The sequence below is a fragment of the Lampetra planeri genome, chromosome 26 (genome assembly GCF_965212315.1).
Source record: "Lampetra planeri chromosome 26, kcLamPlan1.2.h2, whole genome shotgun sequence".
NCBI classification, from domain to species: domain Eukaryota; kingdom Metazoa; phylum Chordata; class Hyperoartia; order Petromyzontiformes; family Petromyzontidae; genus Lampetra; species Lampetra planeri.
This window is the reverse complement of record NC_136132.1, coordinates 6230405-6257678: the sequence shown is the minus strand read 5'-3', so window position 1 is coordinate 6257678 and position 27274 is coordinate 6230405. Positions and strand designations below refer to the sequence as shown.

Below are 27274 nucleotides of genomic sequence, written 5' to 3'. Positions count from 1 at the left end.
GCCCCTGTTTGAAATCCACAAATTCAAATTGATACCAGCTCGGTGCTCTGACATGTATCATCTCTAGCCCCTTGCCGACTACATTTTTTTGAAAGCTCGATTGAAAATTCACTTCTTTGGAATTGCTTTTTGTTTTTAGTTTAATGTCCTTCCCCCGCACCTCCAATTAACATGGTTGGCTACGTACGGTGTGGAAGAAGTTCAACATACAAATATACACTCACCACTCCCCTCCATCGCACCCCTTGCCTCCAACCATGCCTTTCATGCACCCCCCACCCCCATCCGCCACCTCCCAATGATATTAAACTCAAGCTCTGGAAAAACATATTTTTCCAGAGCTCAGCCTCGGACAGCTCCCGGCTGAAATGAAAACCCTGGCCAAACACGGTTGCCGATGAGCCGGAGAGTTCTAGCGCGTGGCGAGAGCAGCGGCACGCCCTGGGAAGTCCGCCGCCCGGCGGAGGGCGGGCGGGCGGCACTCACGTGGCCGTGCTGGTCCAGCTCGTTGTTGGTGAGCTTGAGCTTCTCGAAGGAGACCATCTGCTTGTGCAGCTGCTCGCCGGCAAACGGCGAGTCCGGGTGCACGTACAGCCTGCACGCACGCACCATGCACCACGCGCACACAGACGAGGTCCCACACCGTGCAGCCTACGTAAGACCGTGTGGGGGCCGGTGGTGGCATTAGTGAGCGCCTATTAAGGTGTATGAATGGCCAAGTCGTTGAGCGGTAGTTTGTGATGTTCTGTCTCTCGGTCCTCTTTATCCCCACAACAAGCTAAACACAAAAATCAGTTCTAAAGAAATGAGTTTGCAATCTAGGTGATTTAAAAGTGCATAGCTCCAGTGGCTTCCTAATATCGGAAGAGCATTCCAGACGGTCGCGGAAGCGCATCTGAAAGCGCCACGCGATGCGGTGACCGTCTGTGTCCGATGGCTCGCCAAAAGCCGCTGCGAGGATGACCGGAGTGCACGTGTTGGTTGATGCTCCACACGTCTTAGCCTTTTTTGCAACTCTTCTCACGAGGGCCTCTGCTCTCCCGAACGTTGCTGGCTCATCTCGAGGCAGCGCAATGAAGCAGCGTGAATGGGTGTGCCCCTGCACGGGCGGCACAGTGGGGAGGGAGGTGGTGCGGGCGTGTCGAGGGAGCGCGCGTGTTGCACCTCGCGGGTAGCGGAGGGTCGGCCTTGCCCGCCACGAGCCAGGAGGAGCGGTGGTACGCGTAGCGGTAGCGCTTGTTGTCCACGGGCACGATGTCCATGAGCACGATGTACTTCGCGTCGGGCTCCACTCCTCCGAACGACACGCGGATCGTGGGGAACATGCGTCTGCGCAAAAAACAAAGGTCCCCCAGTGTAGTGTCAATAGACCGTTGGTAGGGCAAGTGCTGTCAGCGAGCGCCTATGAAGGCCGGCACTGTGGCGCACGAGGGGGTGGGTGGCCGACACCGCGCACGTGACGCCTTTGTCTCCCAAGTGGTGACGTTTACACACCGCACCAGGTACTCGTTTGAGGTTGAGTCGACCTGGCGGAGGCCCAGGACCTGCTCGGATAATCGTGACTGGTTTCGACCGTGAGTGGGAATTGAACGTAGCACAGTGTGCTAACCACTACACTACCGATCCACACTACAGCACACACACACACGTACGTGCATAGCTTTATTATATAGTTCAGATCTAACAGATGTGGGGGGGGATCGTGATCTCGAAGTGGGGGGGGGGGGCATTTGAGTTCCCCCAGTAATTTATTCCCATTTACAGCATTGGATGAAACCCCGAAAACCCGTCGACCCGTCGGACAGCTGTAACAGCGTGAGCTCGAAAAACCCACGTGGCCGAATTCCCGGGTCCGCTGGTAGCCTCCAGTCGGTGGCAGGCCACTAGTCGCAACAGTCACAGCAGGGGGGAATACTTGGTGTGGTGTGTCGGGGGTGGTGGGAGTGGTGGGGGTGGTGGGGGTGGTGAGGGTGGTGGGGGTGGTGGGAGTGGTGGTGGGGGTGTGGGGGGTAGGACCTGTACCGACACGGCCGGGCCGCTGCTCGTACCGGCCGGATTTGGTGATGATCATTTCGGTGCCGAGCTCGTGGAACTTCTCCCACAGCTCCTTGGTCTCCAGGGCGCAGGTGACGCTCGCCAGCTCCGCGCTGGGAGCCGGCGACCCCCCCGGGGGGATCAGAGCCTCCATCCCCGGCGCCGCCGCCGCCGCCACCGCCGCCACCGCCGCTGGGCCGCCCCTGCTCCTCGTCGAGACGTCCGCTGCCCCCGCCGGGTCAGCCACGGACGACGTGACGCCGTCGTCGCCCTCCTCCTCCTCCTCGTCCCGCCTCGGCGAAGCCTCCACGAACTTCTCTGCAGAGAGTTGCCGTGGGGGGGGGGGGGTGTGGGAGGTCAGGGTCGGTGGCGTTGTCGCTCGGCCCCAGGTGGTGGTGTGCGGGGCTCTACCGAGCGTGCAGGCGGTGGAACTGCACCGGGCACCGCGGGCCAGAGAGGACTCAAGTGCCGGTAGGGAGATGCGGGGCCGGGGGAAAATCCCACTGAGTGGGCCCCTCCACCCCCGGCACACCTTCAGACTAGACCGAAAGTATTACTACCGACACCGTGACGTCATCAAATCGAAAGGATTCCTCCAGTCCTTGATAATGATTCTGATTCTGAAGCACGGGGGGTGGGGGGGGGCCAAAGCAGGGCGCACAGGGCGGTCGCCCCGATTCGCCGTGTACCCTCGGGATGACTCCCAGTGCTGGGCTACAAAGAAGGGGGAACGCTGGAGAGGGAGGGTACCCCCCCCCTACCCTCCCCCCCCCTCCTCCTACCCCCCTCCTCCTACCCCCCTCCTCCTACCCCCCTACCCTCCCCCCCCCTCCTCCTACCGGTTTTATTTGCTGCACCGGGGCCTATGCCAACACCGCTACGCCACTGCTTCGTATAGTCTCGTAAACCTTTTGGCTTTTCTCACGGAGAGATTATTCATGTTGTGAGCATGTCACTTCATAATAATGCTGTTTGACTTTGCATGGGTGGAGCGGTGGCACAGTGGTTAGCGCACTGCACGATCAACCCAGTGGCCCGACTTCAATTGCCGGCATCAGCGGCCACGATTCCTGGGCCCTGGCCCCGTCATCTATCCGCACTGTCCAGCGTGAAGTATGGTCAAACAAACATGGCAAAAGGGCGGCCACGTACCGTTAGAACTGGTCTGGTGGTGTTGCTTTATTCGTGACGTGGTATTTCATCGCATTGTTGGGTTTTTATGACCGTAAATGTGGTGTTGGTGTTTTCCTATTGTGGCAATTACATTTTCGGTGCAATCGTTATTCCTGTTGTTAGAGCGCTGGTGCCCATCATGGGAGTGGAACTTACACCTCCTGAGTCACGAATGAAATTGCGCGTCTGCCCGTTGGTAACTTGCGGAATGAAAAACACTGAGGATTCCAATGTTTGTTTACTGCCATGAACACAGATTGATATATGCTATCTTTAGAGAATTTATGTTGAAGAATTCATACATTCCCCTTAAATGTAACCAGGGAAGTCTCACTGAATCTAAAGACTAATTTTCAGGTGGACCCCACATTGGGATATATGGCCAATTTCACGAATGTGTGTAGGACGTCACATGGGTTATATGTCCACACCTCTTAATGCAATACTACGGTAGTGATGTAACCTACACGCTATGTTGACAGCCTGAATGTCACCTGAAAGTACATTTTTCTCACGGATCTGCAAACCCGTGTCGAATAACCATGATTATGGGAACATTTCTGCGAAAAAGAGAGCTCTATCTGTTTTGGTTGATTCTTCATGAACCTGAGCTGAGTGAGATTTCGTGGCACGATTAGCGGCAACAAATAATTAAATAACATGCACAGCTAAACGTCCGTCTCACTCCGTATGATTAACACTGCAGTCCACAAACCCGCAGCCCTTTCAAAAATCGTGCTTTACAGCAGCATTTGTTTATTAAGAAACGCACCCCGGAACGGTTTTGACCCCGCCGAGTCTAATCAGTAAGGCCGTGGCCTATTATACGAATGCCACTGGGTTTCTAGCTGGTATCAGAGGCAGAAGCCCTCGAGGAAACCCGATGGGACCCAATCTGTGAAGTACGACACAGATGGCACCACCACTTGTACACGCAGCAGCGTAGCGTGGCTTGCGTAAACCCTGCTACGTGGTACGATATCTCCCCTCGTCGTAGCCCAGCGCCCGGGGTCCCTTTCCTTCTGCCCGTGGGCCCCCGATGCATTTCCACCGCTTCAAGGAAGTCAGCGGCATTGCACGTCTCGGTGTCGACTGGCAAAGGTCGCTTGCTCGCACGCGCCGTTAGCGGCCACTCCACGACACCGACCTTCACCCCGGCCAATCCTGCGGGCGATTGAACCGCGGTTTCAAACGGAGGTGGCAAAACGCGAACAGCCTCAACTCGGGAGCCTGCGAAAACCACGAACGTGTTCCGTTGTCTCTAAGCCAGCGTGTCGGAGTTGGGGTTGGCAGACCACACGCAGGTCACGGTGGGTTGTGGAAACCTGTACAGTTTCCACAACGCGGTGGGCCAGTGGGCGACAGTACAGCAAGTAGGTACTTGAGCAATCTGCAGGTGTCTTTGAGGGCCATCATCTCGATCTTCTTCGAACGCTACGGTTTTCCTCCCGCACTCAAAAAAGCATCTCCTGGACATCTGTGATAAAGAGCTTCATAGCTCATTGGATTCCTCCAACATAAAACAAATATTCTGATTCTGTATCCAAGCTGAGAAACGGCCAAACGTGAAAAGCAGGACTCTCCTGAAAATTAGTCTCGAGACTAAATGAGTGTTCCCTGGATCGTTTAACATCTACAACGGCACAGGGGAGGCTGCAATGACGAAATAAAGGATTAGCGATAACGGAGGGGGCCTTGGGAGCAAATCAACGGAACGTGCCCGACCTCACCAGATATGGGAAGCTAAGCGGCGCGCAGTCTGGACTGCACTTGGATGGGTGGCCACCGCGTACGAATGTGTTGTGGACATGGTACACCAACGTGTACACTCCACCACCTTCACCGACCTACACCGACCAGCGTGGTTAAGTGTGGCAAGAATAACGCCCACGATCTGCACGGTATGGAGGAGGCCCTCATCCAGTTGTGGATTTACAAAAGGGCTGTATGCGTGACAATGCTTAAACATCAATACGTGCCTTACATCGCGCACCCATGATGTAACTATTTCTCTGTAAATTTTGATTTAAAGCTATCGTGACTGCAGCGATTCATATTTTTGATTCTTTCAGTAAAGTCACATAGAAGGAAAATAATAAAATAATATTAATATTAAACAATACAAATTCTCACGACGTTTCGACTGCAACACAAGCAATCATCATCAGGTGTGAAATCCACAGCAAAAAAAAAATTCTTGCAGTCGAAACGTCGTGAGAATTTTTATTGTTTTATATTTATATTATTTCCCTTCTACGTGACTTTACCGAAAGAACCAAGAATATATTTCTCTGTAGTGCAATCTTTTGGTCTAGGGGACCCCCTAAAGGCGTTTGTCCCTCTGAAGCTTGCCAGAATTGAACCTGCATAGTGCTTGGATAGGTGACTAGGGTACCGCAGGCAGGGTTAGTGGATCACGATTAGATCACAGTGCATTGTGGACAGCCATACAGGGCAGCGAGGTGGTGAACGGTGGGTGTGAGTAGAGCAAGCGGGCTCTTAATCGGTGCGGAGACGTTTAACAATGAGTTGTGAAGGTTCGTTTTTACATTTATTAACGCGAGGCCACGTGTCATCAAGACATTCGAAATTGTATATTGCCGTGTCTTCGCCCGAATTTAATATGATCTGGCTGCCGCCATGACTCGGTGTGGAGCGGTAAAGGTCACACAAACACACAGACCGTGTTACACCACCCCCTGTCAGTGACTCACTAATCCCACAGCACGCACGTGGTCGCAGACGCGGTTACACGCACGGCCCGTTTGTCAATCCGCTGCTGGATGAGAACCTTCCCATCGCCCCTAACGGCTCCACCTGCCCAGATTTCTTCACCGCGCCGGCGAGTATGTTGCCCGTGGACTCAGGGAACCCAGCGGCAGCCCGAGGTCGATTTCCGCCGATGATTATCTGGGCACGGTCCTAGGCCTCCCTTAGGTCGACTCAGCCTCAAATGAGTAGTCGGTGTGGTGCGTAAACGTCGCCACTAGGGAGATAAAGGTGTGGTGCTGGCCACCCACCCTCTCGTTTGCCGTGCCGGCCTTCATAGGTCCTCTCTAAGAGCACTTGCCCCAACAGCCTGTTAAGGCTATACGGGGGACCTTTGTCTTCGTGAAGAATGAGGAGCATGCATGTACAGCACAACAGTGATTTGTATTGAGGCACTGCCTCTCTGCTGACCACCCCGTTTGCAAATCCCGCAGCTGCCTGTGACAACGTGGCATGCATGGCCGTCACCCATCACAGCGATATTCAGGCTCAGACCTGCTTAGCTTGAGAGATTGGGCACAGTTGAGGACACGCTATCTTTAGGTGCCGTTGCGGGCGTGTGATACATTTTACATTTTAAAGACAAGGTAAGAGAAAACAATAAATATTAAACATATATTGTAAAACGTATATTAAAAACAGATGTGTAATTATATTACGCGAATAGGTTGCCTCTGCCATGAAATTCAACACCACAGTTCCCCACAACAACAGCACGCATCGCATTTATAGGCATTATTACGAATACCGATGAATTTTAACTTTCTAGTTTCACGTTGACATTCTATACATTCATGGGCAATGCACTTGTACAAAGAGCCAGGTATGATAGCAGTACCATTCACTTAACCAGGTCGTAGCCGAGTCTCAAGAGTTGTTCATCAGGGCCTGCAGCGGCGTGGATTTGGTCGTGACTTTTTTTTTATTTTGCGAGTGTTTGACCATGATTGCCCAAGGCACCTTTGAGATTCTGAAGCATTGATTGTTAATGCCCGAGCCTCGGTGAGGCAGACCAAGCCACCTTTCGGGTTATTATGCTTCAGCGCTGATGCCCAAGGCTGGCAGATTCTCCTTTGAGAGCAACAGGAGCCGCAATGTCTTCAACGCAAGTGTCCGACTCCCAATCTGAAGGTTTCAAGTTCAACTCTCAGGTCGGGTGCGTTGACTCGGCTGAACGTTACCCTCCCGTGGAAAGTCAACGATGGCCCTTCTGTAGATGGACCGGGCCCTGCCATGGAAATGTGGGATTTACAGCGATGGTCACCCATAATTTCTCAATTGAGCACTGACGTTGGAATAGACTGCGTAGTGGGGAGCATTAACATAACTATGCCACGTGGCTGTATGAAGCAATAAATGGGCGACGTCTTACCAGTGACTTGTTGAGTATGCATGGATTACGCAACAGCTGATCATCGCCAAGCGAGAGATGTTCATTCTAACGGTGTTCTCTATAGCGGCTGTAATGCTGAAATCAGACACAACTGTTGAAAAATATAAGAATAGGCTTTCGTCTTTCTGGCAATAAAACGACGGGTGTTAAGATGTTCAAACACCAAATCGATACCTATTCCAAGGCATCGAGTCTGCGTTAACCACACGTACTTGTGGCAAAACATGAAAGCAAACGGGCTCTGATAATTATATATGATGAATTGTCTTTGAAAACTGATTGGCCTACACCAGTCAGCCTTCTTTATGGCCTAGTCTCACCACCGGTGTTAGACTAGAGAACGCCAAAAGGCGAACAGCACAAAGGAAATGCAAGCATCAAAGTATGAATATCTCGGGTCGAGCAGTTATATTTATAGGACCTTTTTGCCAGCATCAAAATGTCGAGGAAAAAAAAAATAAGAGACAACTACAGTCGAGCATATTCTCATAACCGGAATCATTCGAAAAAATAAAAATTCTCCGACGTTTCCAACACCCCCGACCCAAAAAAATATGACCCCTTAAAATGTCCGGGAATCAATTTGGAAATGGCGCGGTGGCGCAGCGAATAGCGAACGGCGCTTTAAATTCGGGACGCCGAGTTCGATTCCCGACCACGGCTAACACCCGCGGCGAGAGATAACTGAACCGATTTCTCGACCCCCATTCTTGCCTAACCCACACTGACCGGCACGGTGAAGTATGGTCAAAGTGTCAAACAACTCCCCCCCGCGAACCATCCAGCCATCATCCAGCAGTGGACTGACGAAGGCGGTGTTACGTCTTCACTTCTACGTCTACATTTTTTGACACTGCTATAATGATGCCGCTCAACGGACGGAGTGCATTAATATTCCCCTTGCATGCTGAGCAAAGCTGGCAATGTACCCAATAATACACTTAGAGCACGTCTTAGGTGATAGGGCCTCGGCTACAATGGCCTCATAGAGTTTTATCAAAAATGTCCCCATCGATTTCCAGATGCACATTGACACTAACGCGTTAGATATCAGCGTGGGTAGCACGGTCGTTACTCGTGTGATGGTGTATCACCAACAGCAACAGTATCATCAGTAGCATCACCAACGGACGTGGCAGTCGCAGCAATAGCAGAATCGGTATCGTCATCATTATCAATAGAAACTATGGTAGAAAAATCCTCAGCAACAGCACCATAAGTACTAACAGCAAGAGCAGTGCAATCATCATCAGGAACATCAACATCATCATTTAATCCATAATAGAGGTTTTTGTTGGGTTACATCGCGTGATGTGTCGTTAAACCCACCACCACCCGACACAGCCAATTAGTAAGGTTTGTCACGTAAACAGAACGTGCCAAATCGTTACTAGTCCAGCACACCGGTGTGTTGGAGAGCAAATCCACAACATTTACAATACGAGTACGACGTTTCGCCAGTAATTACAACTAGCTTCATCAGGCGACAGCCAGATTAAAATGTACGCGATCTAACGCAAAAAAAAACTATATTATGGATGATATTGGTCACGAAAGCCTACTACGTGTTAAACCATCATCTCATAATGACTCAAGTGTCGTTCTGCTGTCGGATGGACTCAATGACGTAGTTCATGCACTGCGCTATCCACCCCGCCTGCCCGAGTTCGACTCCCAGCCACGGCTACCATCAGTGGCTCGTGATATCTGAAGTGGTTCTGACAATAACCCCGCCCCCCCCCTTCACCAACCCCCACTGACCAGCGTGGTGAAGTATGACCGAGACCACGTTGTGGACCCTTACATCCAGCTGTGGATTGACAAAGGGCTGTTTATACCGACTATAATCACCCAGCAATGTCTGTCCTTAACGCTCGTGACGTCACTCCACGTCGACCAGCCCCCCTCATTAATAATCATGAGCGGGTGACGTCCTCCAAATGGACACCCCCCCACCCCCATTATTATTACCTACTATAATGAGCCAAGAATGTATGTGTGCAACGCTCGTGACGTCACTCCACGTCGACCAGCCCCCCTCATTAATAATCATGAGCAGGTGACGTCACTCCACATGGGGGGGGGGGCGAGGTGCCTCCTCCCCCCTCCACGGCGTCAACTCACAACCCTCACGACAAAGGCAAGAACCCTCACGTCATCACGTGATCTCCGTAACGCTGCTGAGACATCGAAGTAAAAAGGACGTCGTGATGATCAAGGGATTATAACCTTCAAATAAAATAAGTCTGTATCACCGCGGCCTTTCAAATTGCACACTAATTGATGCAATGAATATCCTGGTCTGCGTTTCGCATGCAAGTTTCAGATTCACTGCAATACACCCGTCCTTGGATGGGCAAAAGGCTCGTTTTATATATTAGTACTGTACACGTATAGCTGTCTCGCTCTGCATTTCAATTAACGGTGTGGTGCGCATACAATATTTGCATAGATTATAGTATATTAGTGTAATGTCAATGTACCTACCAGAATATGTATTTATACTGGAAGAATCCGATGAGCTATTAAGCTCTTTTTCACAGATGTCCAGTAGGGGCAGTTCAGAACATCACAACAAACTATGCAAAAACAAGATAGGAGTGGAAAGTGACGTCAAAATAAGCAAATCACTTTTAAAAACAGAGACACCGCTATACTATGTTTTATCTTACCAGGCAAAGTTCATTGTAATGTCCATACTTCAGTCATGAAGAAAATATGTAAACTCTATGCCGTTGTAGCTTAGGCGTGCTTATACATCGATGTACACGGACACACACACACACTCGTCAACCTCTTATCAGTGTTTTATTGGTCACTCCGTGCCCTTACAAATCTCCACGTTCATCCTACAAAGTCCCATTACAAGGGAGAAACACAAACAAATAGGACTCGTTGTTTTTCCCGCATTGAAACGGCTGTACGCATTATGGACTTGAAAACTCAATTTCCCTGGTCAAGAATATGGGTAAACCGTATGGGTTGACAGCTGTGCACATACACTTACGTGGACGCGCATGAAACACTGAAGACATGCACCAAATTACACGTGTTCACGTGTGCAAGTAGCGGTGGCAGCTATTATGCACGAGCATTTGTGAGACAAGGGTTCTGTATGGGATGAGACGAGGGTTCTGTATGGGATGAGGCTTCTGTATGGGATGAGACAAGGGTTCTGTATGGGATGAGACGAGGGTTCTGTATGGGATGAGCCGAGGGTTCTGTATGGGATGAGACGAGGGTTCTGTATGGGATGAGTCGAGGGTTCTGTATGGGATGAGACGAGGGTTCTGTATGGGATGAGGGTTCTGTATGGGATGAGGGTTCTGTATGGGATGAGTCGAGGGTTCTGTATGGGATGGGACGAGGGTTCTGTATGGGATGAGACGATGGTTCTGTATGGGATGAGGCGAGAGTTCTGTATGGGATGAGACGAGCTTCTGTATGGAATGAGACGATAGTTCTGTATGGGATGAGACGAGGGTTCTGTATGGGATGAGACGAGGGTTCTGTATGGGATGAGACGAGCTTCTGTATGGGATGAGACGAGGGTTCAGCGTCGCATGAGCCAATTGCTTCAATACTAAAACTTCACGTCTTCACGTGGTGCATCAACCAAGGCAAACAGAAAGGCGCATTCTGCAGCGCGCGTTCCATGTGAGTTTCGAATGCGCCTGCGTCTATTCTGTGTGCATCATGCATCCAGTGCATGATGCACACAGGACGGACGCAACGCACACGGACGCGTTGTCATCGCGTTCACAGCTCGAGTGACGATCGCGTCGGTGCGGAGAGAAATGAACGACACTCGTCAGGAGCGTAACGAGCGTGGGGGTGCCTTGCCCCCCCCCCCCCCCATCGAACCCCTGGTGGCCAAAGCTACGAGTTGGGGGGCCCCCCTTGACCAACCACCACGAGACATGTTTGCAACAACGGTGTAAAAAGAACAACGCTTATTTACAACGAGGTTTTGATTCATTTTTTGGACGTGAATGCTTAACGGTTTGATTAGGCAAGAGAAGCCGGTATACATACTAGCCTAAGGTGCGACCGTGGGGTACAAATCAAATATTGGGGGGTGCTCAACCTGAACAGACTGATGGAACCCCACTCAACATTGAAGTATACTACGACACTGATAATGTGAGTTTACTACGCCACTCATAATGTTTTACTATGCCACTGATAATGCAAGTTCACTACGCAAATGGTAATCTAAGTTTACCACCCGACTGATATATAATATGCTTACTATGCCACTGATAATATAATGTAAATTTAACACGCCACTGATAATTATCATTATAATTTACGTTTACCGCGCCACTTATAATGTAAGTTTACTATACCACTGATAACAACAACAACAACAAACACAAGTTACACGTGGTACCTAATGTGTGTCGTGTTTTATTTCACGCGGACAACTTCTTACGTCTCTCCCGTGTCACTTTCTATTGAACAGAACTCCTGGCGTTAATCACCCCCCGTGACTCCGTCGCAACTCTCCCACTTGCGCTGCTCGCCTGCTTCGCTCAGATCTCTCTCACTCTCCTAGCCTCTCCACTGCTAGCCTGTTCTCTCACTCACTCACTCTCCTAGCCTCTCCACTGCTAGCCTGTTCTCTCACTTACTCTCCTAGCCTCTCCACTGCTAGCCTGCTCTCTCTCTCTCTTTTTTTTCTCTTCACGAATTTGCGTGTCATCCTTGCGCAGGGGCCATGCTAATCTTCTCTGTATCGTTCCAATTTTAGTATATGTACTGCCGGAGCACTCACTCTCCTAGCCTCTCCACTGCTAGCCTGTTCTCTCTCCTAGCCTCTCCACTGCTAGCCTGTTCTCTCTCTCACCCTCCTAGCCTCTCCACTGCTAGCCTGTTCTCTCTCTCACCCTCCTAGCCTCTCCACTGCTAGCCTGTTCTCTCTCCTAGCCTCTCCACTGCTTGCCTGTTCTCTCTCTCACCCTCCTAGCCTCTCCACTGCTAGCCTGTTCTCTCTCACTCTCCTAGCCTCTCCACTGCTAGTCTGTTCTCTCTCTCACCCTCCTAGCCTCTCCACTGCTAGCCTGTTCTCTCTCCTAGCCTCTCCACTGCTAGCCTGTTCTCTCTCTCACCCTCCTAGCCTCTCCACTGCTAGCCTGTTCTCTCACTCTCCTAGCCTCTCCACTGCTAGTCTGTTCTCTCTCTCACCCTCCTAGCCTCTCCACTGCTAACCTGTTCTCTCTCTCACCCTCCTAGCCTCTCCACTGCTAGCCTGTTCTCTCACCCTCCTAGCCTCTCCACTGCTAGTCTGTTCTCTCTCTCACCCTCCTAGCCTCTCCACTGCTAACCTGTTCTCTCTCACTCTCCTAGCCTCTCCACTGCTAGCCTGTTCTCTCTCTCTCTCACTCTCCTAGCCTCTCCACTGCTAACCTGTTCTCTCTCTCTCTCACTCTCCTAGCGTCTCCACTGCTAACCTGTTCTCTCTCTCTCACTCTCCTAGCGTCTCCACTGCTAACCTGTTCTCTCTCTCTCTCACTCTCCTAGCCTCTCCACTGCTAACCTGTTCTCTCTCTCTCTCTCACTCTCCTAGCCTCTCCACTGCTAACCTGTTCTCTCTCTCTCTCACTCTCCTAGCCTCTCCACTGCTAGCCTGTTCTCTCTCTCTCTCACTCTCCTAGCCTCTCCACTGCTAGCCTGTTCTCTCTCTCTCTCTCACTCTCCTAGCCTCTCTACTGCTAGCCTGTTCTCTCTCACTCTCCTAGCCTCTCTACTGCTAGCCTGTTTTCTCTCTCTCACTCTCCTAGCCTCTCCACTGCTAACCTGTTCTCTCTCACTCTCCTAGCCTCTCCACTGCTAGCCTGTTCTTTCTCGCACTCTCCTAGCCTCTCCACTGCTAGCCTGCTCTCTAACTCTCCTAGCCTCTCCACTGCTAGTCTGTTCTCTCACTTACTCTCCTAGCCTCTCCACTGCTAGTCTGTTCTCTCTCCTGGCCTCTCCACTGCTAGCCTGTTCTCTCACTCACTCTCTTAGCCTCTCTACTGCTAGCCTATTACTATACACTCTACACTATGAGATCTCTTTTACCAGTGGCAAAATATAATGGTAGGTTTTTACCCTTTTAACTGGTACAAAACTGACAATAAAGGTGTCAGTTTTGTACCAGTTAAAAGGGTAAAAACCTACCATTACTATACACTCTGCTAGCTTCGCACGCTCACACTTAGGATTCCGCTAGCTTTTCTCCTGCTTGCTTCTCTCCTGCTAGCTTCTCTACCGCTAGCTTCTCTACCGCTAGCTTCTCTCCCGCTAGCTTCTCTCCCGCTAGCTTCTCTACCGCTAGCTTCTCTCCCGCTAGCTTCTCTCCCGCTAGCTTCTCTCCCGCTAGCTTCTCTCCCGCTAGCTTCTCTCCCGCTAGCTTCTCTCCCGCTAGCTTCTCTCCCGCTAGCTTCTCTCCCGCTAGCTTCTCTCCCGCTAGCTTCTCTACCGCTAGCTTCTCTCCCGCTAGCTTCTCTACCGCTAGCTTCTCTCCCGCTAGCTTCTCTCCCGCTAGCTTCTCTCCCGCTAGCTTCTCTCCCGCTAGCTTCTCTCCCGCTAGCTTCTCTCCCGCTAGCTTCTCTACCGCTAGCTTCTCTCCCGCTAGCTTCTCTCCCGCTAGCTTCTCTCCCGCTAGCTTCTCTACTGCTAGCTTCTCTCCCGCTAGCTTCTCTCCCGCTAGCTTCTCTACTGCTAGCTTCTCTCCCGCTAGCTTCTCTACCGCTAGCTTCTCTCCCGCTAGCTTCTCTCCCGCTAGCTTCTCTACTGCTAGCTTCTCTCCTGCTAGCTTCTCTACTGCTAGCTTCTCTCCCGCTAGCTTCTCTACTGCTAGCTTCTCTCCTGCTAGCTTCTCTCCCGCTAGCTTCTCTCCCGCTAGCTTCTCTCCTGCTAGCTTCTCTCCTGCTAGCTTCTCTCCCGCTAGCTTCTCTCCCGCTAGCTTCTCTCCCGCTAGCTTCTCTCCCGCTAGCTTCTCTCCCGCTAGCTTCTCTACTGCTAGCTTCTCTCCCGCTAGCTTCTCTACTGCTAGCTTCTCTCCTGCTAGCTTCTCTCCCGCTAGCTTCTCTCCCGCTAGCTTCTCTCCCGCTAGCTTCTCTACTGCTAGCTTCTCTACTGCTAGCTTCTCTCCCGCTAGCTTCTCTACCGCTAGCTTCTCTCCCGCTAGCTTCTCTCCCGCTAGCTTCTCTCCCGCTAGCTTCTCTCCCGCTAGCTTCTCTCCCGCTAGCTTCTCTCCCGCTAGCTTCTCTCCCGCTAGCTTCTCTCCCGCTAGCTTCTCTCCCGCTAGCTTCTCTCCCGCTAGCTTCTCTCCCGCTAGCTTTTCTACTGCTAGCTTCTCTCCTGCTAGCTTCTCTCCTGCTAGCTTCTCTCCTGCTAGCTTCTCTCCTGCTAGCTTCTCTACTGCTAGCTTCTCTCCTGCTAGCTTCTCTCCTGCTAGCTTCTCTACTGCTAGCTTCTCTCCTGCTAGCTTCTCTCCTGCTAGCTTCTCTCCTGCTAGCTTCTCTCCTGCTAGCTTCTCTACTGCTAGCTTCTCTCCTGCTAGCTTCTCTCCTGCTAGCTTCTCTACTGCTAGCTTCTCTCCTGCTAGCTTCTCTCCTGCTAGCTTCTCTCCTGCTAGCTTCTCTCCTGCTAGCTTCTCTCCTGCTAGCTTCTCTCCTGCTAGCTTCTCTCCTGCTAGCTTTTCTCCTGCTAGCTTCTCTCCTGCTAGCTTCTCTCCTGCTAGCTTCTCTCCTGCTAGCTTCTCTCCTGCTAGCTTCTCTCCTGCTAGCTTCTCTCCTGCTAGCTTCTCTCCTGCTAGCTTCTCTCCTGCTAGCTTCTCTCCTGCTAGCTTCTCTCCTGCTAGCTTCTCTACCGCTAGCTTTTCTCCTGCTAGCTTCTCTACCGCTAGCTTCTCTACCGCTAGCTTCTCTACTGCTAGCTTCTCTCCTGCTAGCTTCTCTACCGCTAGCTTTTATCCTGCTAGCTTCTCTCCTGCTAGCTTTTCTCCTGCTAGCTTCTCTACTGCTAGCTTCTCTCCTGCTAGCTTCTCTACCGCTAGCTTCTCTACCGCTAGCTTCTCTCCTGCTAGCTTCTCTACTGCTAGCTTTTCTCCTGCTAGCTTCTCTACCGCTAGCTTCTCTACCGCTAGCTTCTCTACCGCTAGCTTCTCTACCGCTAGCTTCTCTCCCGCTAGCTTCTCTACCGCTAGCTTCTCTACCGCTAGCTTCTCTACCGCTAGCTTCTCTCCCGCTAGCTTCTCTCCCGCTAGCTTCTCTACCGCTAGCTTCTCTCCCGCTAGCTTCTCTCCCGCTAGCTTCTCTCCCGCTAGCTTCTCTCCCGCTAGCTTCTCTCCCGCTAGCTTCTCTACCGCTAGCTTCTCTCCCGCTAGCTTCTCTCCCGCTAGCTTCTCTCCCGCTAGCTTCTCTCCCGCTAGCTTCTCTCCCGCTAGCTTCTCTCCCGCTAGCTTCTCTACCGCTAGCTTCTCTCCCGCTAGCTTCTCTACCGCTAGCTTCTCTCCCGCTAGCTTCTCTCCCGCTAGCTTCTCTCCCGCTAGCTTCTCTCCCGCTAGCTTCTCTACCGCTAGCTTCTCTCCCGCTAGCTTCTCTCCCGCTAGCTTCTCTCCCGCTAGCTTCTCTCCCGCTAGCTTCTCTCCCGCTAGCTTCTCTCCCGCTAGCTTCTCTCCCGCTAGCTTCTCTACCGCTAGCTTCTCTCCCGCTAGCTTCTCTCCCGCTAGCTTCTCTCCCGCTAGCTTCTCTACTGCTAGCTTCTCTCCCGCTAGCTTCTCTCCCGCTAGCTTCTCTACTGCTAGCTTCTCTCCCGCTAGCTTCTCTACCGCTAGCTTCTCTCCCGCTAGCTTCTCTCCCGCTAGCTTCTCTACTGCTAGCTTCTCTCCTGCTAGCTTCTCTACTGCTAGCTTCTCTCCCGCTAGCTTCTCTACTGCTAGCTTCTCTCCTGCTAGCTTCTCTCCCGCTAGCTTCTCTCCTGCTAGCTTCTCTCCTGCTAGCTTCTCTCCTGCTAGCTTCTCTCCCGCTAGCTTCTCTCCCGCTAGCTTCTCTCCCGCTAGCTTCTCTCCTGCTAGCTTCTCTACTGCTAGCTTCTCTCCCGCTAGCTTCTCTACTGCTAGCTTCTCTCCTGCTAGCTTCTCTCCCGCTAGCTTCTCTCCTGCTAGCTTCTCTCCTGCTAGCTTCTCTACTGCTAGCTTCTCTACTGCTAGCTTCTCTCCTGCTAGCTTCTCTACCGCTAGCTTCTCTCCCGCTAGCTTCTCTCCCGCTAGCTTCTCTCCTGCTAGCTTCTCTCCTGCTAGCTTCTCTCCCGCTAGCTTCTCTCCCGCTAGCTTCTCTCCCGCTAGCTTCTCTCCCGCTAGCTTCTCTCCCGCTAGCTTCTCTCCTGCTAGCTTCTCTCCTGCTAGCTTTTCTACTGCTAGCTTCTCTCCTGCTAGCTTCTCTCCTGCTAGCTTCTCTACTGCTAGCTTCTCTCCTGCTAGCTTCTCTCCTGCTAGCTTCTCTACTGCTAGCTTCTCTCCTGCTAGCTTCTCTCCTGCTAGCTTCTCTCCTGCTAGCTTCTCTCCTGCTAACTTCTCTACTGCTAGCTTCTCTCCTGCTAGCTTCTCTCCTGCTAGCTTCTCTACTGCTAGCTTCTCTCCTTCTAGCTTCTCTCCTGCTAGCTTCTCTCCTGCTAGCTTCTCTCCTGCTAGCTTCTCTCCTGCTAGCTTCTCTCCTGCTAGCTTCTCTCCTGCTAGCTTCTCTCCTGCTAGCTTCTCTCCTGCTAGCTTCTCTCCTGCTAGCTTCTCTCCTGCTAGCTTCTCTCCTGCTAGCTTCTCTCCTGCTAGCTTCTCTCCTGCTAGCTTCTCTCCTGCTAGCTTCTCTACCGTTAGCTTTTCTCCTGCTAGCTTCTCTACCGCTAGCTTCTCTACCGCTAGCTTCTCTACTGCTAGCTTCTCTCCTGCTAGCTTCTCTACCGCTAGCTTTTATCCTGCTAGCTTCTCTCCTGCTAGCTTTTCTCCTGCTAGCTTCTCTACTGCTAGCTTCTCTCCTGCTAGCTTCTCTACCGCTAGCTTCTCTACCGCTAGCTTCTCTCCTGCTAGCTTCTCTACTGCTAGCTTTTCTCCTGCTAGCTTCTCTACCGCTAGCTTCTCTACCGCTAGCTTCTCTACCGCTAGCTTCTCTACCGCTAGCTTCTCTCCTGCTAGCTTCTCTACCGCTAGCTTCTCTACCGCTAGCTTCTCTCCTGCTAGCTTCTCTACTGCTAGCTTCTCTCCTGCTAGCTTCTCTCCTGCTAGCTTCTCTCCTGCTAGCTTCTCTCCTGCTAGCTTCTCTCCTGCTAGCTTCTCTCCTGCTAGCTTCTCTACCGCTAGCTTTTCTCCTGCTAGCTTCTCTACCGCTAGCTTCTCTACCGCTAGCTTCTCTACTGCTAGCTTCTCTCCTGCTAGCTTCTCTACCGCTAGCTTTTATCCTGCTAGCTTCTCTCCTGCTAGCTTTTCTCCTGCTAGCTTCTCTACTGCTAGCTTCTCTCCTGCTAGCTTCTCTACCGCTAGCTTCTCTACCGCTAGCTTCTCTCCTGCTAGCTTCTCTCCTGCTAGCTTTTCTCCTGCTAGCTTCTCTACCGCTAGCTTCTCTACCGCTAGCTTCTCTACCGCTAGCTTCTCTACCGCTAGCTTCTCTCCTGCTAGCTTCTCTCCTGCTAGCTTCTCTACCGCTAGCTTCTCTCCTGCTAGCTTCTCTCCTGCTAGCTTCTCTACCGCTAGCTTCTCTACCGCTAGCTTCTCTCCTGCTAGCTTCTCTCCTGCTAGCTTCTCTACCGCTAGCTTCTCTACCGCTAGCTTCTCTCCTGCTAGCTTTTCTCCTGCTAGCTTCTCTACCGCTAGCTTCTCTACCGCTAGCTTCTCTCCTGCTAGCTTCTCTCCTGCTAGCTTCTCTACCGCTAGCTTCTCTACCGCTAGCTTCTCTCCTGCTAGCTTTTCTCCTGCTAGCTTCTCTACCGCTAGCTTCTCTCCTGCTAGCTTCTCTCCTGCTAGCTTCTCTCCTGCTAGCTTCTCTCCTGCTAGCTTCTCTACCGCTAGCTTCTCTCCTGCTAGCTTCTCTCCTGCTAGCTTCTCTCCTGCTAGCTTCTCTACTGCTAGCTTCTCTCCTGCTAGCTTCTCTCCTGCTAGCTTCTCTACTGCTAGCTTCTCTACTGCTAGCTTCTCTCCTGCTAGCTTCTCTCCTGCTAGCTTCTCTACTGCTAGCTTCTCTCCTGCTAGCTTCTCTCCTGCTAGCTTCTCTCCCGCTAGCATCTCTCCTGCTAGCTTCTCTACCCTCGCCTCTCCAACCTCGCCCTTACCTCCAGTGGAGGTTCAGCCATCACCGCTGGAGAGGGCGAGGTGTGGCGAGCGGGGCCTTCGACTTCTCTCGTCTTTCCTCTGACCAACTCAACTCTCTCCTCACACGCTACCGTGTGTATCCTCCTCCTCCTCAGTAACTCCTCTCTAATTCAGCTGGCGACCTCGCCATCGTCTCACGCCCGTGGCTTCTGCCGCTATCACCTCAATCTCCCGTCAGCCTGGCGCCTGTTCCGCCGCCTGCATTTGCAGCCAGTCAATCACCGCTCTGCATCTTCATTGGCCGTCTCCTTCCCGTCGCTTTCTCTCTCTCCTGCACCTGTTCGTCCCTGATGCTACCTCGCTGTTCGTAACTCGCACGTGCGTGCACACACCGTTCGCAAACCCCCGCGTTACTCCACTACACGTGTATACCGGTCTCTCCAACAGGCTTGCAACTCGATTAAACACCGCACCGTGTCGACAATAACAAAAGGAGATATTTAACTTTTTTACGAAATTCGCATTCGTATTTCCTTTGAACCAATGCGCTTGGTGACTTAAATCTGTTGTCCTCTTGTTCGTGACTTTTGCAAGAATGAATTATTTTAAAGTAAAAGCGTGTACCGCGGTAGGTGTGTGAGCAACAATTAACGCTCTCATCAGTGATTCCGGGCCACGTTAAATGTATAACACAGTCGTTTCATCCCATACAGATTTTGGCTACTCATAGTCCCAAGTGCAACGCACACGATGGGGTGGAGCGCTGTTGGAATGGTAAGTGCCCTGCGCTATGAACTCAACCACCCGCGTTCGACTCCCGGTCAGGGATAACTTCAGTCGAGAGGAGTATTTCAGAATAAGATTATGTATTTATACTCAAGGGATCCGATGAGCTATAAAGTTACGTTTCACAGATGTTCCAGTAGGAGCGGGTCAGCACGTTACAATAAATACAAAAACAAACTATACGAGTGCAAAGTATAGGACAGGTAAAATCTTGACTTATTTATTATTATTTTTATTTATATCTACGTGACTTTACCGAAAGACCCAAAGAATATGAATATAAGACAGGTAAACAAATCACTTTAAATTAAATATATATAAATACAACTACCAAATAACAACAATTCCTCCTTACATCCTCACCAACCCTGTAGGCACACTGATGAGCATGCTGGCGCTTTTACACGGGGTGAGCCAGCCTCACTGAACCTTCCACAACTACCCTCGCCTGGTATGCAGGAGGTCGTGGGTTCGATCCATATTTAGAAACATGCGTTTAGAGCATTTGGCTGCTATAAATGTCCACACTATGAGCCATTTCGTTGAGCTATCATTTGTGGCCAGGTCGCTTCTGAGCAAGAGCTATAATAGCTCAGTGGGCTTTTACCTGGCATAAAAAAACACATTGTTTCACATTCTTGGTTCTTTCGGTAAAGTCACGTAGAAGGGAAATAATAAAATAATAAAAATATCAAACAATACAAATTATCACGACGTTTTGACTGCAACACAAGCAATCATCATCAGGTGTAAAATCCACAGCAAGAAATTGTTTTAAAAAAAACATTCAAATTTTCTTGCTGTGGATTTCACATCTGATGATGATTGCTTGTGTTGCTGTCGAAACGTCGTGAGAATTTTTATTTTTTCTATTTTTATTATTTTCTTATTTACCTTCTACGTGACTTTACCGAATGAACCAAGAATATGAATCCCTACAGTCACGAAAGCTTTAAATCAAAACATTGTTTCACAGTTTAATTTAAAACAGATATTTTATATCTTACATCACCCGACCCGGATTGTACCGGACCTGGACCCTACCCGAACCAATACCGATTCACCCCGGACAAAAAATTATTCACCCGCGATCCATACGTAACTCTACCCAGAACGAACCGATCCCACGCTTCCTCGACATGACCGAGACCTACCCCAGTCCGGATCCGACCAATACCGATTTAATCCGAGCCAGACCGACAACCCCCGTCCTCAGGGTTTAACTCGACTTGACCCGATCCGGATTAACTCCGAGTCTAGAAACGATCGTTCATTCACCCGACCCGGCCTGGTTCGCGAATGCACATCTCCCAAACGCGTGCGCGTTGAGCATGTCCACACGCACCCACGCAGTGACCACGTGGAGCCGGCTGTACACACGGTGAACAGACTCAGTGAACACGTGGATCCGACTGTACACACGGTGAACACGTGGATCCGACTGTACGCCCAGTGAAAGTGTATTTAAATGTTCTGACACGAATATCATCGAACGGTTACGCGAGTTCATCCGTCATAATGTTTTACAACTATTGTTTTATTATTAGTATACTTTACGACTGTACAATAAATCGAAACGAAACACGTTGGCGTTTAAGTCCGTGTGCTTTGCAAAGTACTGTATTTGTCAAGGGGAAATGTTCGCTTTACGCGATGTAAATAAAATTGTTCTGATTTAGTTTTACACGCGCAGCGAACGTCAATTTCGGTTGGATCGGCGAGGCAGCGGTTTGTTCCGTCCATTGCCTCTCGTGAAGTCTACACGTTGCTGTGACGGGAGAAGTCTATCCACAGAGCAAACACCGTAGGGGAGGGTCGGTTCCCCCCACGAAGTTGTACACATCTCAATTGACCAAGGAAGGCGTGAAGTGTCGAGCCTATACTACCCCTTGGACGAAGAATTTAAAATAAAACAAAAAGTATGGATTCCTGCAGTCACGAAAGCTTCAAATCAAGATTTAAGCGTTTAAACTTGCATATTTGAATATGTGAGCGAGGCGCTTTGCTACTGCATCACACTACTGTAAAAATATATAGCATCATATCAACAACAACAAAAACATTCGTGAATAACACTGGCCTTAAAAAAGGACAGCAAAAATATATATTGTCTCATAAAGCAATGCAACGATGCCCTATACCCGTCAAAGAAAACGTCAACACCTAAAACGAATTGTTTTAAATGACTCGGATTTTGTTCCGAATATAACGTTGTTGTTGTTGTTGTTTACTTATATCACGAGAATCTTTATTCAGTAGGGGGCTGTGGTACCTGTCTCACTGCGATGTCTGCAGCGATTTCTTGGAACGAAATGTGTGACCCGCTCACACGGAAACGCTCACACGCATTGCGAGGGCGAGGGGGTGTGGGGTGGTGTAACGACTACCAAAGAAACTCCGCACAGCTGGATTCAACGATCCCGTCGCCCTCCTGCCATCTTCGCGCGCGGTGTTTGCCCAAGAAGTCTCTCGTCCGAGTACTAAACCGGACACGACTCTGCTCAGCCTCTAATATTCTGACGGCGACTTTGATCTTAGGAAGAAGACGCAATGAGCCGAAGATAATATTGTATGTGTATATACATAGGCGAACATTGTCAACTATGGTCAGTGGTTGTCGCATTTTCATCGTCAATTCCCCCAATCCACGTGGCTTCATTTTGAGGGTCGCGAGTTCAACTCCAGCTCGGAGTTCGACTCAAGGCCATCACTCCCCCCCCCCCCCGCTGGTCGGTAAAATACAGTACCGCCTTGTTGGCAAATCCAACATTGGCCGCTGTGCGATTGCCTAAGAGCCACGCAGTACAGGGTGGTCCAGATGTATTGCCCCCCCCCCCCCCCCATTTAATTTACAAAAACTAAAAAAAAAATCAAGCAAGTTTCATTTTAAACAGAAATGCATTTGCAAAGGAAAACAAAAGTTCTGGGTCGATTAATTTAGGGGGCCACAACACATCTGGACCACCCTGCACAGCACAGTAAATGGGTGCGATTTCTACCACCGGCTGGTCCAATCGTCGGCCAGGGAACGACGACGAACCATGGTGAACGCGCTCGCGTTGGTGAACGATGGTGAACCTTCTACGCTGCGAGCGATGGTGAATGCTCTCGCGTTGTGAGCGATGGTGAACCTTCTACGGTGTGGGCGATGGTGAACGCGCTCGCGTTGGTGAGCGATGGTGAACCTTCTACGGTGTGGGCGATGGTGAACGCGCTCGCGTTGGTGAACGATGGTGAACCTTCTACGGTGTGGGCGATGGTGAACGCTCTCGCGTTGGTGAACGATGGTGCACCTTCTACGGTGCGAGCGATGGCGAATGCTCTCGCGTTGTGAGCGATGATGAACCTTCTACGGTGTGGGCGATGGTGAACGCTCTCGCGTTGCGAGCGCGCTCGCCACGGGTGTCCAACGCTCACCGTGGGCTGCGATGGTGCCGCGCGTGGCGCCGTCGCGGCCGCCTCTGCTGCCCGCCGGACTCCTGGCCATGAGTGCCGCGATGGAGAATGCGCTGGCTCTGGGCGACAGCTGAGTGGCCTTGGCGCTGCCCTGCTGCGGGCTTCCACACGCCATGGCTGTACGGGCCGTGAGCAGCAGCAGTAGCAGCCACAGCAGCAGCACGCAACGGGAACACCAACAGCAGCCGCAGCAGCATCAGCAGCAGCAGCAGACAACGGGAACAGCACCACCACCAGCAGAGATGGATTAAATACCAACGCAGCCAGCAACAGCACACAGGGCGAACAGCAGCAGTCGCAGTGACAGCAGCAGCAGCAGCGGCGGCAACAGCCGGGATTGAAATACAGCGGAGCCAGCAGCAGCAGCAGCAGCACAAGAATGAATTACAAGGGGGTCACCAACAACAGCAGTAACAACAGCATGGAAAGCAGGCATGAAATACAATAGCTCCATCACCAAGCAGCAGCAGCAGAACCGCTGCCATCGGAAGCAGTAGCGAGCGATGCGCTGTCGGCCACCGTCACACCCTCGTCTCGTCACCCGAACATCGGCAACTAACGCCGGCATGAACGGCACTCACAATAACTAACAGCAACAACAGCGGCAGCTATTAAAACAATGCGACCAACCGGTAGTATTAGCAACAGCAGCAGCGGCAACAGCAGCAGCAGCAGCGGAAGCGCTGACACTTGCAACAGCGGTGACAGCAGAGCGGCAGTGGTGCCGAAGCTTGAGCTTGCTGACACCCTCGGACATGGGAACATTGGCAGCCGTGGGGCATCGTCGGTCACTAACGCCAGCAGCAGCAGCAGCAATGACATCGACCCCAGCGGTGCTAACACGCGCAAACGGCAGCGCAGGAAGGGAGCCCTGGTTTGCAATGCGCCATCGCACACGAAGCTCACGTCCAGGATGTTAACTGCAACATCGACTATCTCGGCAGCAGCGGTAAGGGCACCAACAGAGCCGGCAAAGCAGCAACATCGCCAGCACTGGACACTCGCCTTCACCCGGCGCCGATAGCATCACCTAGCAGCACGGGTACTCGCACAAACACTGCGCCTTCACCCAGCCACCATCTCACGAACACCATCAACACTATCAACACCAACACCATCAACACTATCAACACCAACACCATCAACACTATCAACACCAACGCCATCAACACCAACACCATCAAAACTATCAACACCAACACCATCAACACTATCAACACCAACACCATCAACACCAACACCATCAACACTATCAACACCAACACCATCAACACTATCAACACCAACACCATCAACACCAACACCATCAACACTATCAACACCAACACCATCAACACTATCAACACCAACACCATCAACACCAACACCACCAAAGCTAGCGGCAAGAGGCTTCAACGCTACTGATTTCATACCTGCCAACCCCATATGGTTTATCCGTATTCGTGTATAGGGGAATGGAGTTAAAAAATATGTTTTGGCTTTTTTGTGTTTCTCCCTTGTGACGTCGGATGAACGTTGATGTGTATAAGAGCACGGGGTGACCAATAAGGTCTGTAACAAGGTAGGCACTGATAAGGGGTTGACAGGTATGTAACTTGTCCATCACGAGAACGATCGGAAACAAAGTGAACACCATCACAACCAGCATTGACGTCGTCAGCACCACCAACAGCAGCAGCAGCAGCAACAGGAGCAACACAATCAGCGCCATCACCGCCAGGTAGTGTTGATAACACTTGCACTACACCGGGCAGGTGCGGATACCTGATAACACAAATGGGAAATTGAAAACTCTCCAGACGGCGTGCGACTTTGGTCATCCAGAACGGGCCGGACAGCGCGGCAACGACGCATTGCCCCGATCCACAAACACGAAGGAGAGACATCACAGCGGTACACTCCGGTGATCTGGCTTCACCACCTGCACGTGACACTGGAGTTGTTGCTCTGCCATCCACACCAGCAGCAGTCATACGAAAGAAGCACCGACGTCGACACCATCAGCAGCACCAGCAAGAACAATGACATCAACGCAATCAGAAGCAAATTCATCAATAATAACCAACACCGAAGCGCCACCAACATCATCATCACCTCCAAAAACCTCCAACGACAAGCGCGCTGACACCACCACCACCATCATCGGCATGAACGCCACCATCGAACATGGATAGCCATCAGGAGCAGAAAGATCAAACACACATGAGCGGCCACCAACAGCGGCGAAGGCTTAAACTTTTTTTTTTGCCCCAAAAAGCAACGAATACCGATTAATGGACGAAAATTCGCACGCGGCTGCAACTTGCCGAGTGATGGCGAGACGGCTTGAGAAGACCCCTTGCACGCCAGCGGAATTCTCTCGACGAACCTCCTTTCGGAGTGTTGTTGACGCGTGCCGCTGTGCGTGTGTTCTCTCTGCGTGTCGATGTGCACACACACAACCTGTGCATGAATGTGCGTGCGCGCGCGTGTTTATCCGTGTGCGTTTGATGCGTTTAAGTCGGCACTCCGTGCAAACCCGGCCACTTGTCACCGCGCGCGGATGGCAGGACTGCAGCTACACACGCACACACACAAGGCACCGGGCCCGCCTTAATGTTGTGCCAGAGAACGGTCCTTCAAGTGGTTAGCATGGGGGTTGGGGAGGAGCAGGAGAGAGGGAAGGAAGGGAGGGAGGGGAGACGAGCTGAAGAGGGAGGTTATGCCAGCCGGGTAGGGAGGGGGGTATTGTGGAGGCTAAAGAGAATGAGGCTGTTAAGGGCCAATCAAGCGACCCAACGTCAGCAGACCCACGCACTGCTGAGTAAGATAACACGACTACCCCCATCGTCTGCCACCCAGTCAGCCAGACAGGCAAACCAGCCACTTAGCCAGTCGGCCAAGCCACCCCAACTCTTGTCAGAGCGCCAGTAGAGTCATCTAGCTGCAACCAAGCCACGAGCGAGTGACTTAGCCACACGAGTCAGACAAATGAGTCACTCAGCCAGCTGACCACATGGCCCTGCCACCCGCGTGTGTTCAGTGTCACCCCCAACAGCATTCACCTCGTCCCTGACTCTCCCCCCCCCTCCCCCCGTCAATAATACCACCGACTCCTGCCTATCGATTGCCAAGGCTGTGACTGACTCGATTGTAATACTCCACGGCAATGTCACCATCGTGTGTGTGTGTGGTGGTGGCGGCTAGCGTGTGCCTGGAAGTATGTACAGGATAATCATTGCACGGTGTGTATGGTACTGTGTGGTACTGTGTTAATATACGTTTTGGTATTCTGTTAATATACGTTGTGGTACTGTGTGTTGTACGTACTGTTATAGTGTATGGTGTTACATATATTTGTAATTGTATGTGTAGAGTGTGTGTGTATGCGCTGCGTGTATCTATGGTACTGAATGTAATTTATAATGTAAGTATATACTGTGTATGAACTATACATTTTGTACTGTGCTATATATTGCCCATGAGTGATTTACAATAATTCGTTTCGAAATACCTTAGCAATTCACACTATGGAGCACAGCTTGTATAAATGATTATATTACTTCTAGATTTGAAGCTTTCGTGACTGCAAGGATTCATACTCTTAGGTTTTTTAGGTAAAGTCGTGTAGGTAAAAAATACAAATAATAATAGAAATAAAATAATAAAACGTTGATTTATTTCCATTTATTATTTTATTTCTATTACTATGTTTTACCTACGTGATTATAGTACTGTTTAACTCGGGAAATTGGTAATTCGATGGTTTAAAAACGTTGCCACGTTAAACAGTAAACATCAAATCAACGTATTTTATTGAAGGGGGGCACGACATTTTTTTGCGAATGGTCAACTGCGAATAGTCTTCAAATATACGGCGGACAACCGGCTGTATGGTTGTTGTTGTTGTTATTATTGTATTTAATTAATGACCTACAAGCAATCTCAGCGGGCGCCGAGACTAATTGCGAACAGGGTTCCTGAGTGCCTCGAATCGAGAAGATCCCCTTTCAATCGGTTCATCGCCGCGTTCAGTGTCGGAGAAAGACCCTCTGGTAACCAGGGCAGAAGTTAAATCATCGACGCCAATAGCGTTCATATATTTTATATATATGTGTGTGTGTGTGTACAGATTGTAGTGTATTTTTTGTAAACATTAACTTATATTCTATCGTCTATGTATGTAAACTATACTGTCCTTACAGTATGATTGATATACAGTATATATATGACTATATAAATGATTATATTACTCTATATACAGTCCCCTTCTCTATCGCGTGTTTTTCACATTATGTACTTTTTTTTATTAATTGACGGGAGAATGTGGATTTTATGAGGGCTATAATTTAAATGTTGTAAAAAAACATCATGTATTCTGTTACGTTAACCGTGTATGA

The 27274-nt window shown here is 50.7% G+C and overlaps 1 protein-coding gene and 1 non-coding gene across 2 annotated transcripts in view; both read right to left on the bottom strand.

Moving 5' to 3' along the window:
* LOC144727795 (T-box transcription factor TBX20-like) overlaps positions 1 to 25550 on the bottom strand; it is a 45218-nt gene extending 19668 nt beyond the window's left edge. Inside the window, 7 exon segments of the mRNA XM_078606907.1 lie at positions 487 to 595; positions 1165 to 1329; positions 2049 to 2352; positions 22857 to 23012; positions 23586 to 23731; positions 25163 to 25260; positions 25262 to 25550. Coding sequence (XP_078463033.1) covers positions 487 to 595; positions 1165 to 1329; positions 2049 to 2352; positions 22857 to 23012; positions 23586 to 23731; positions 25163 to 25260; positions 25262 to 25345 — 1062 coding nt within the window. The 5' untranslated portion in view covers positions 25346 to 25550.
* Positions 12040 to 12142, bottom strand: LOC144727838 (U6 spliceosomal RNA). Its single transcript, XR_013587449.1, has one exon. It is a non-coding gene; the product is annotated as a U6 spliceosomal RNA (small nuclear RNA).
* Positions 25551 to 27274: the final 1724 nt, after the last annotated feature.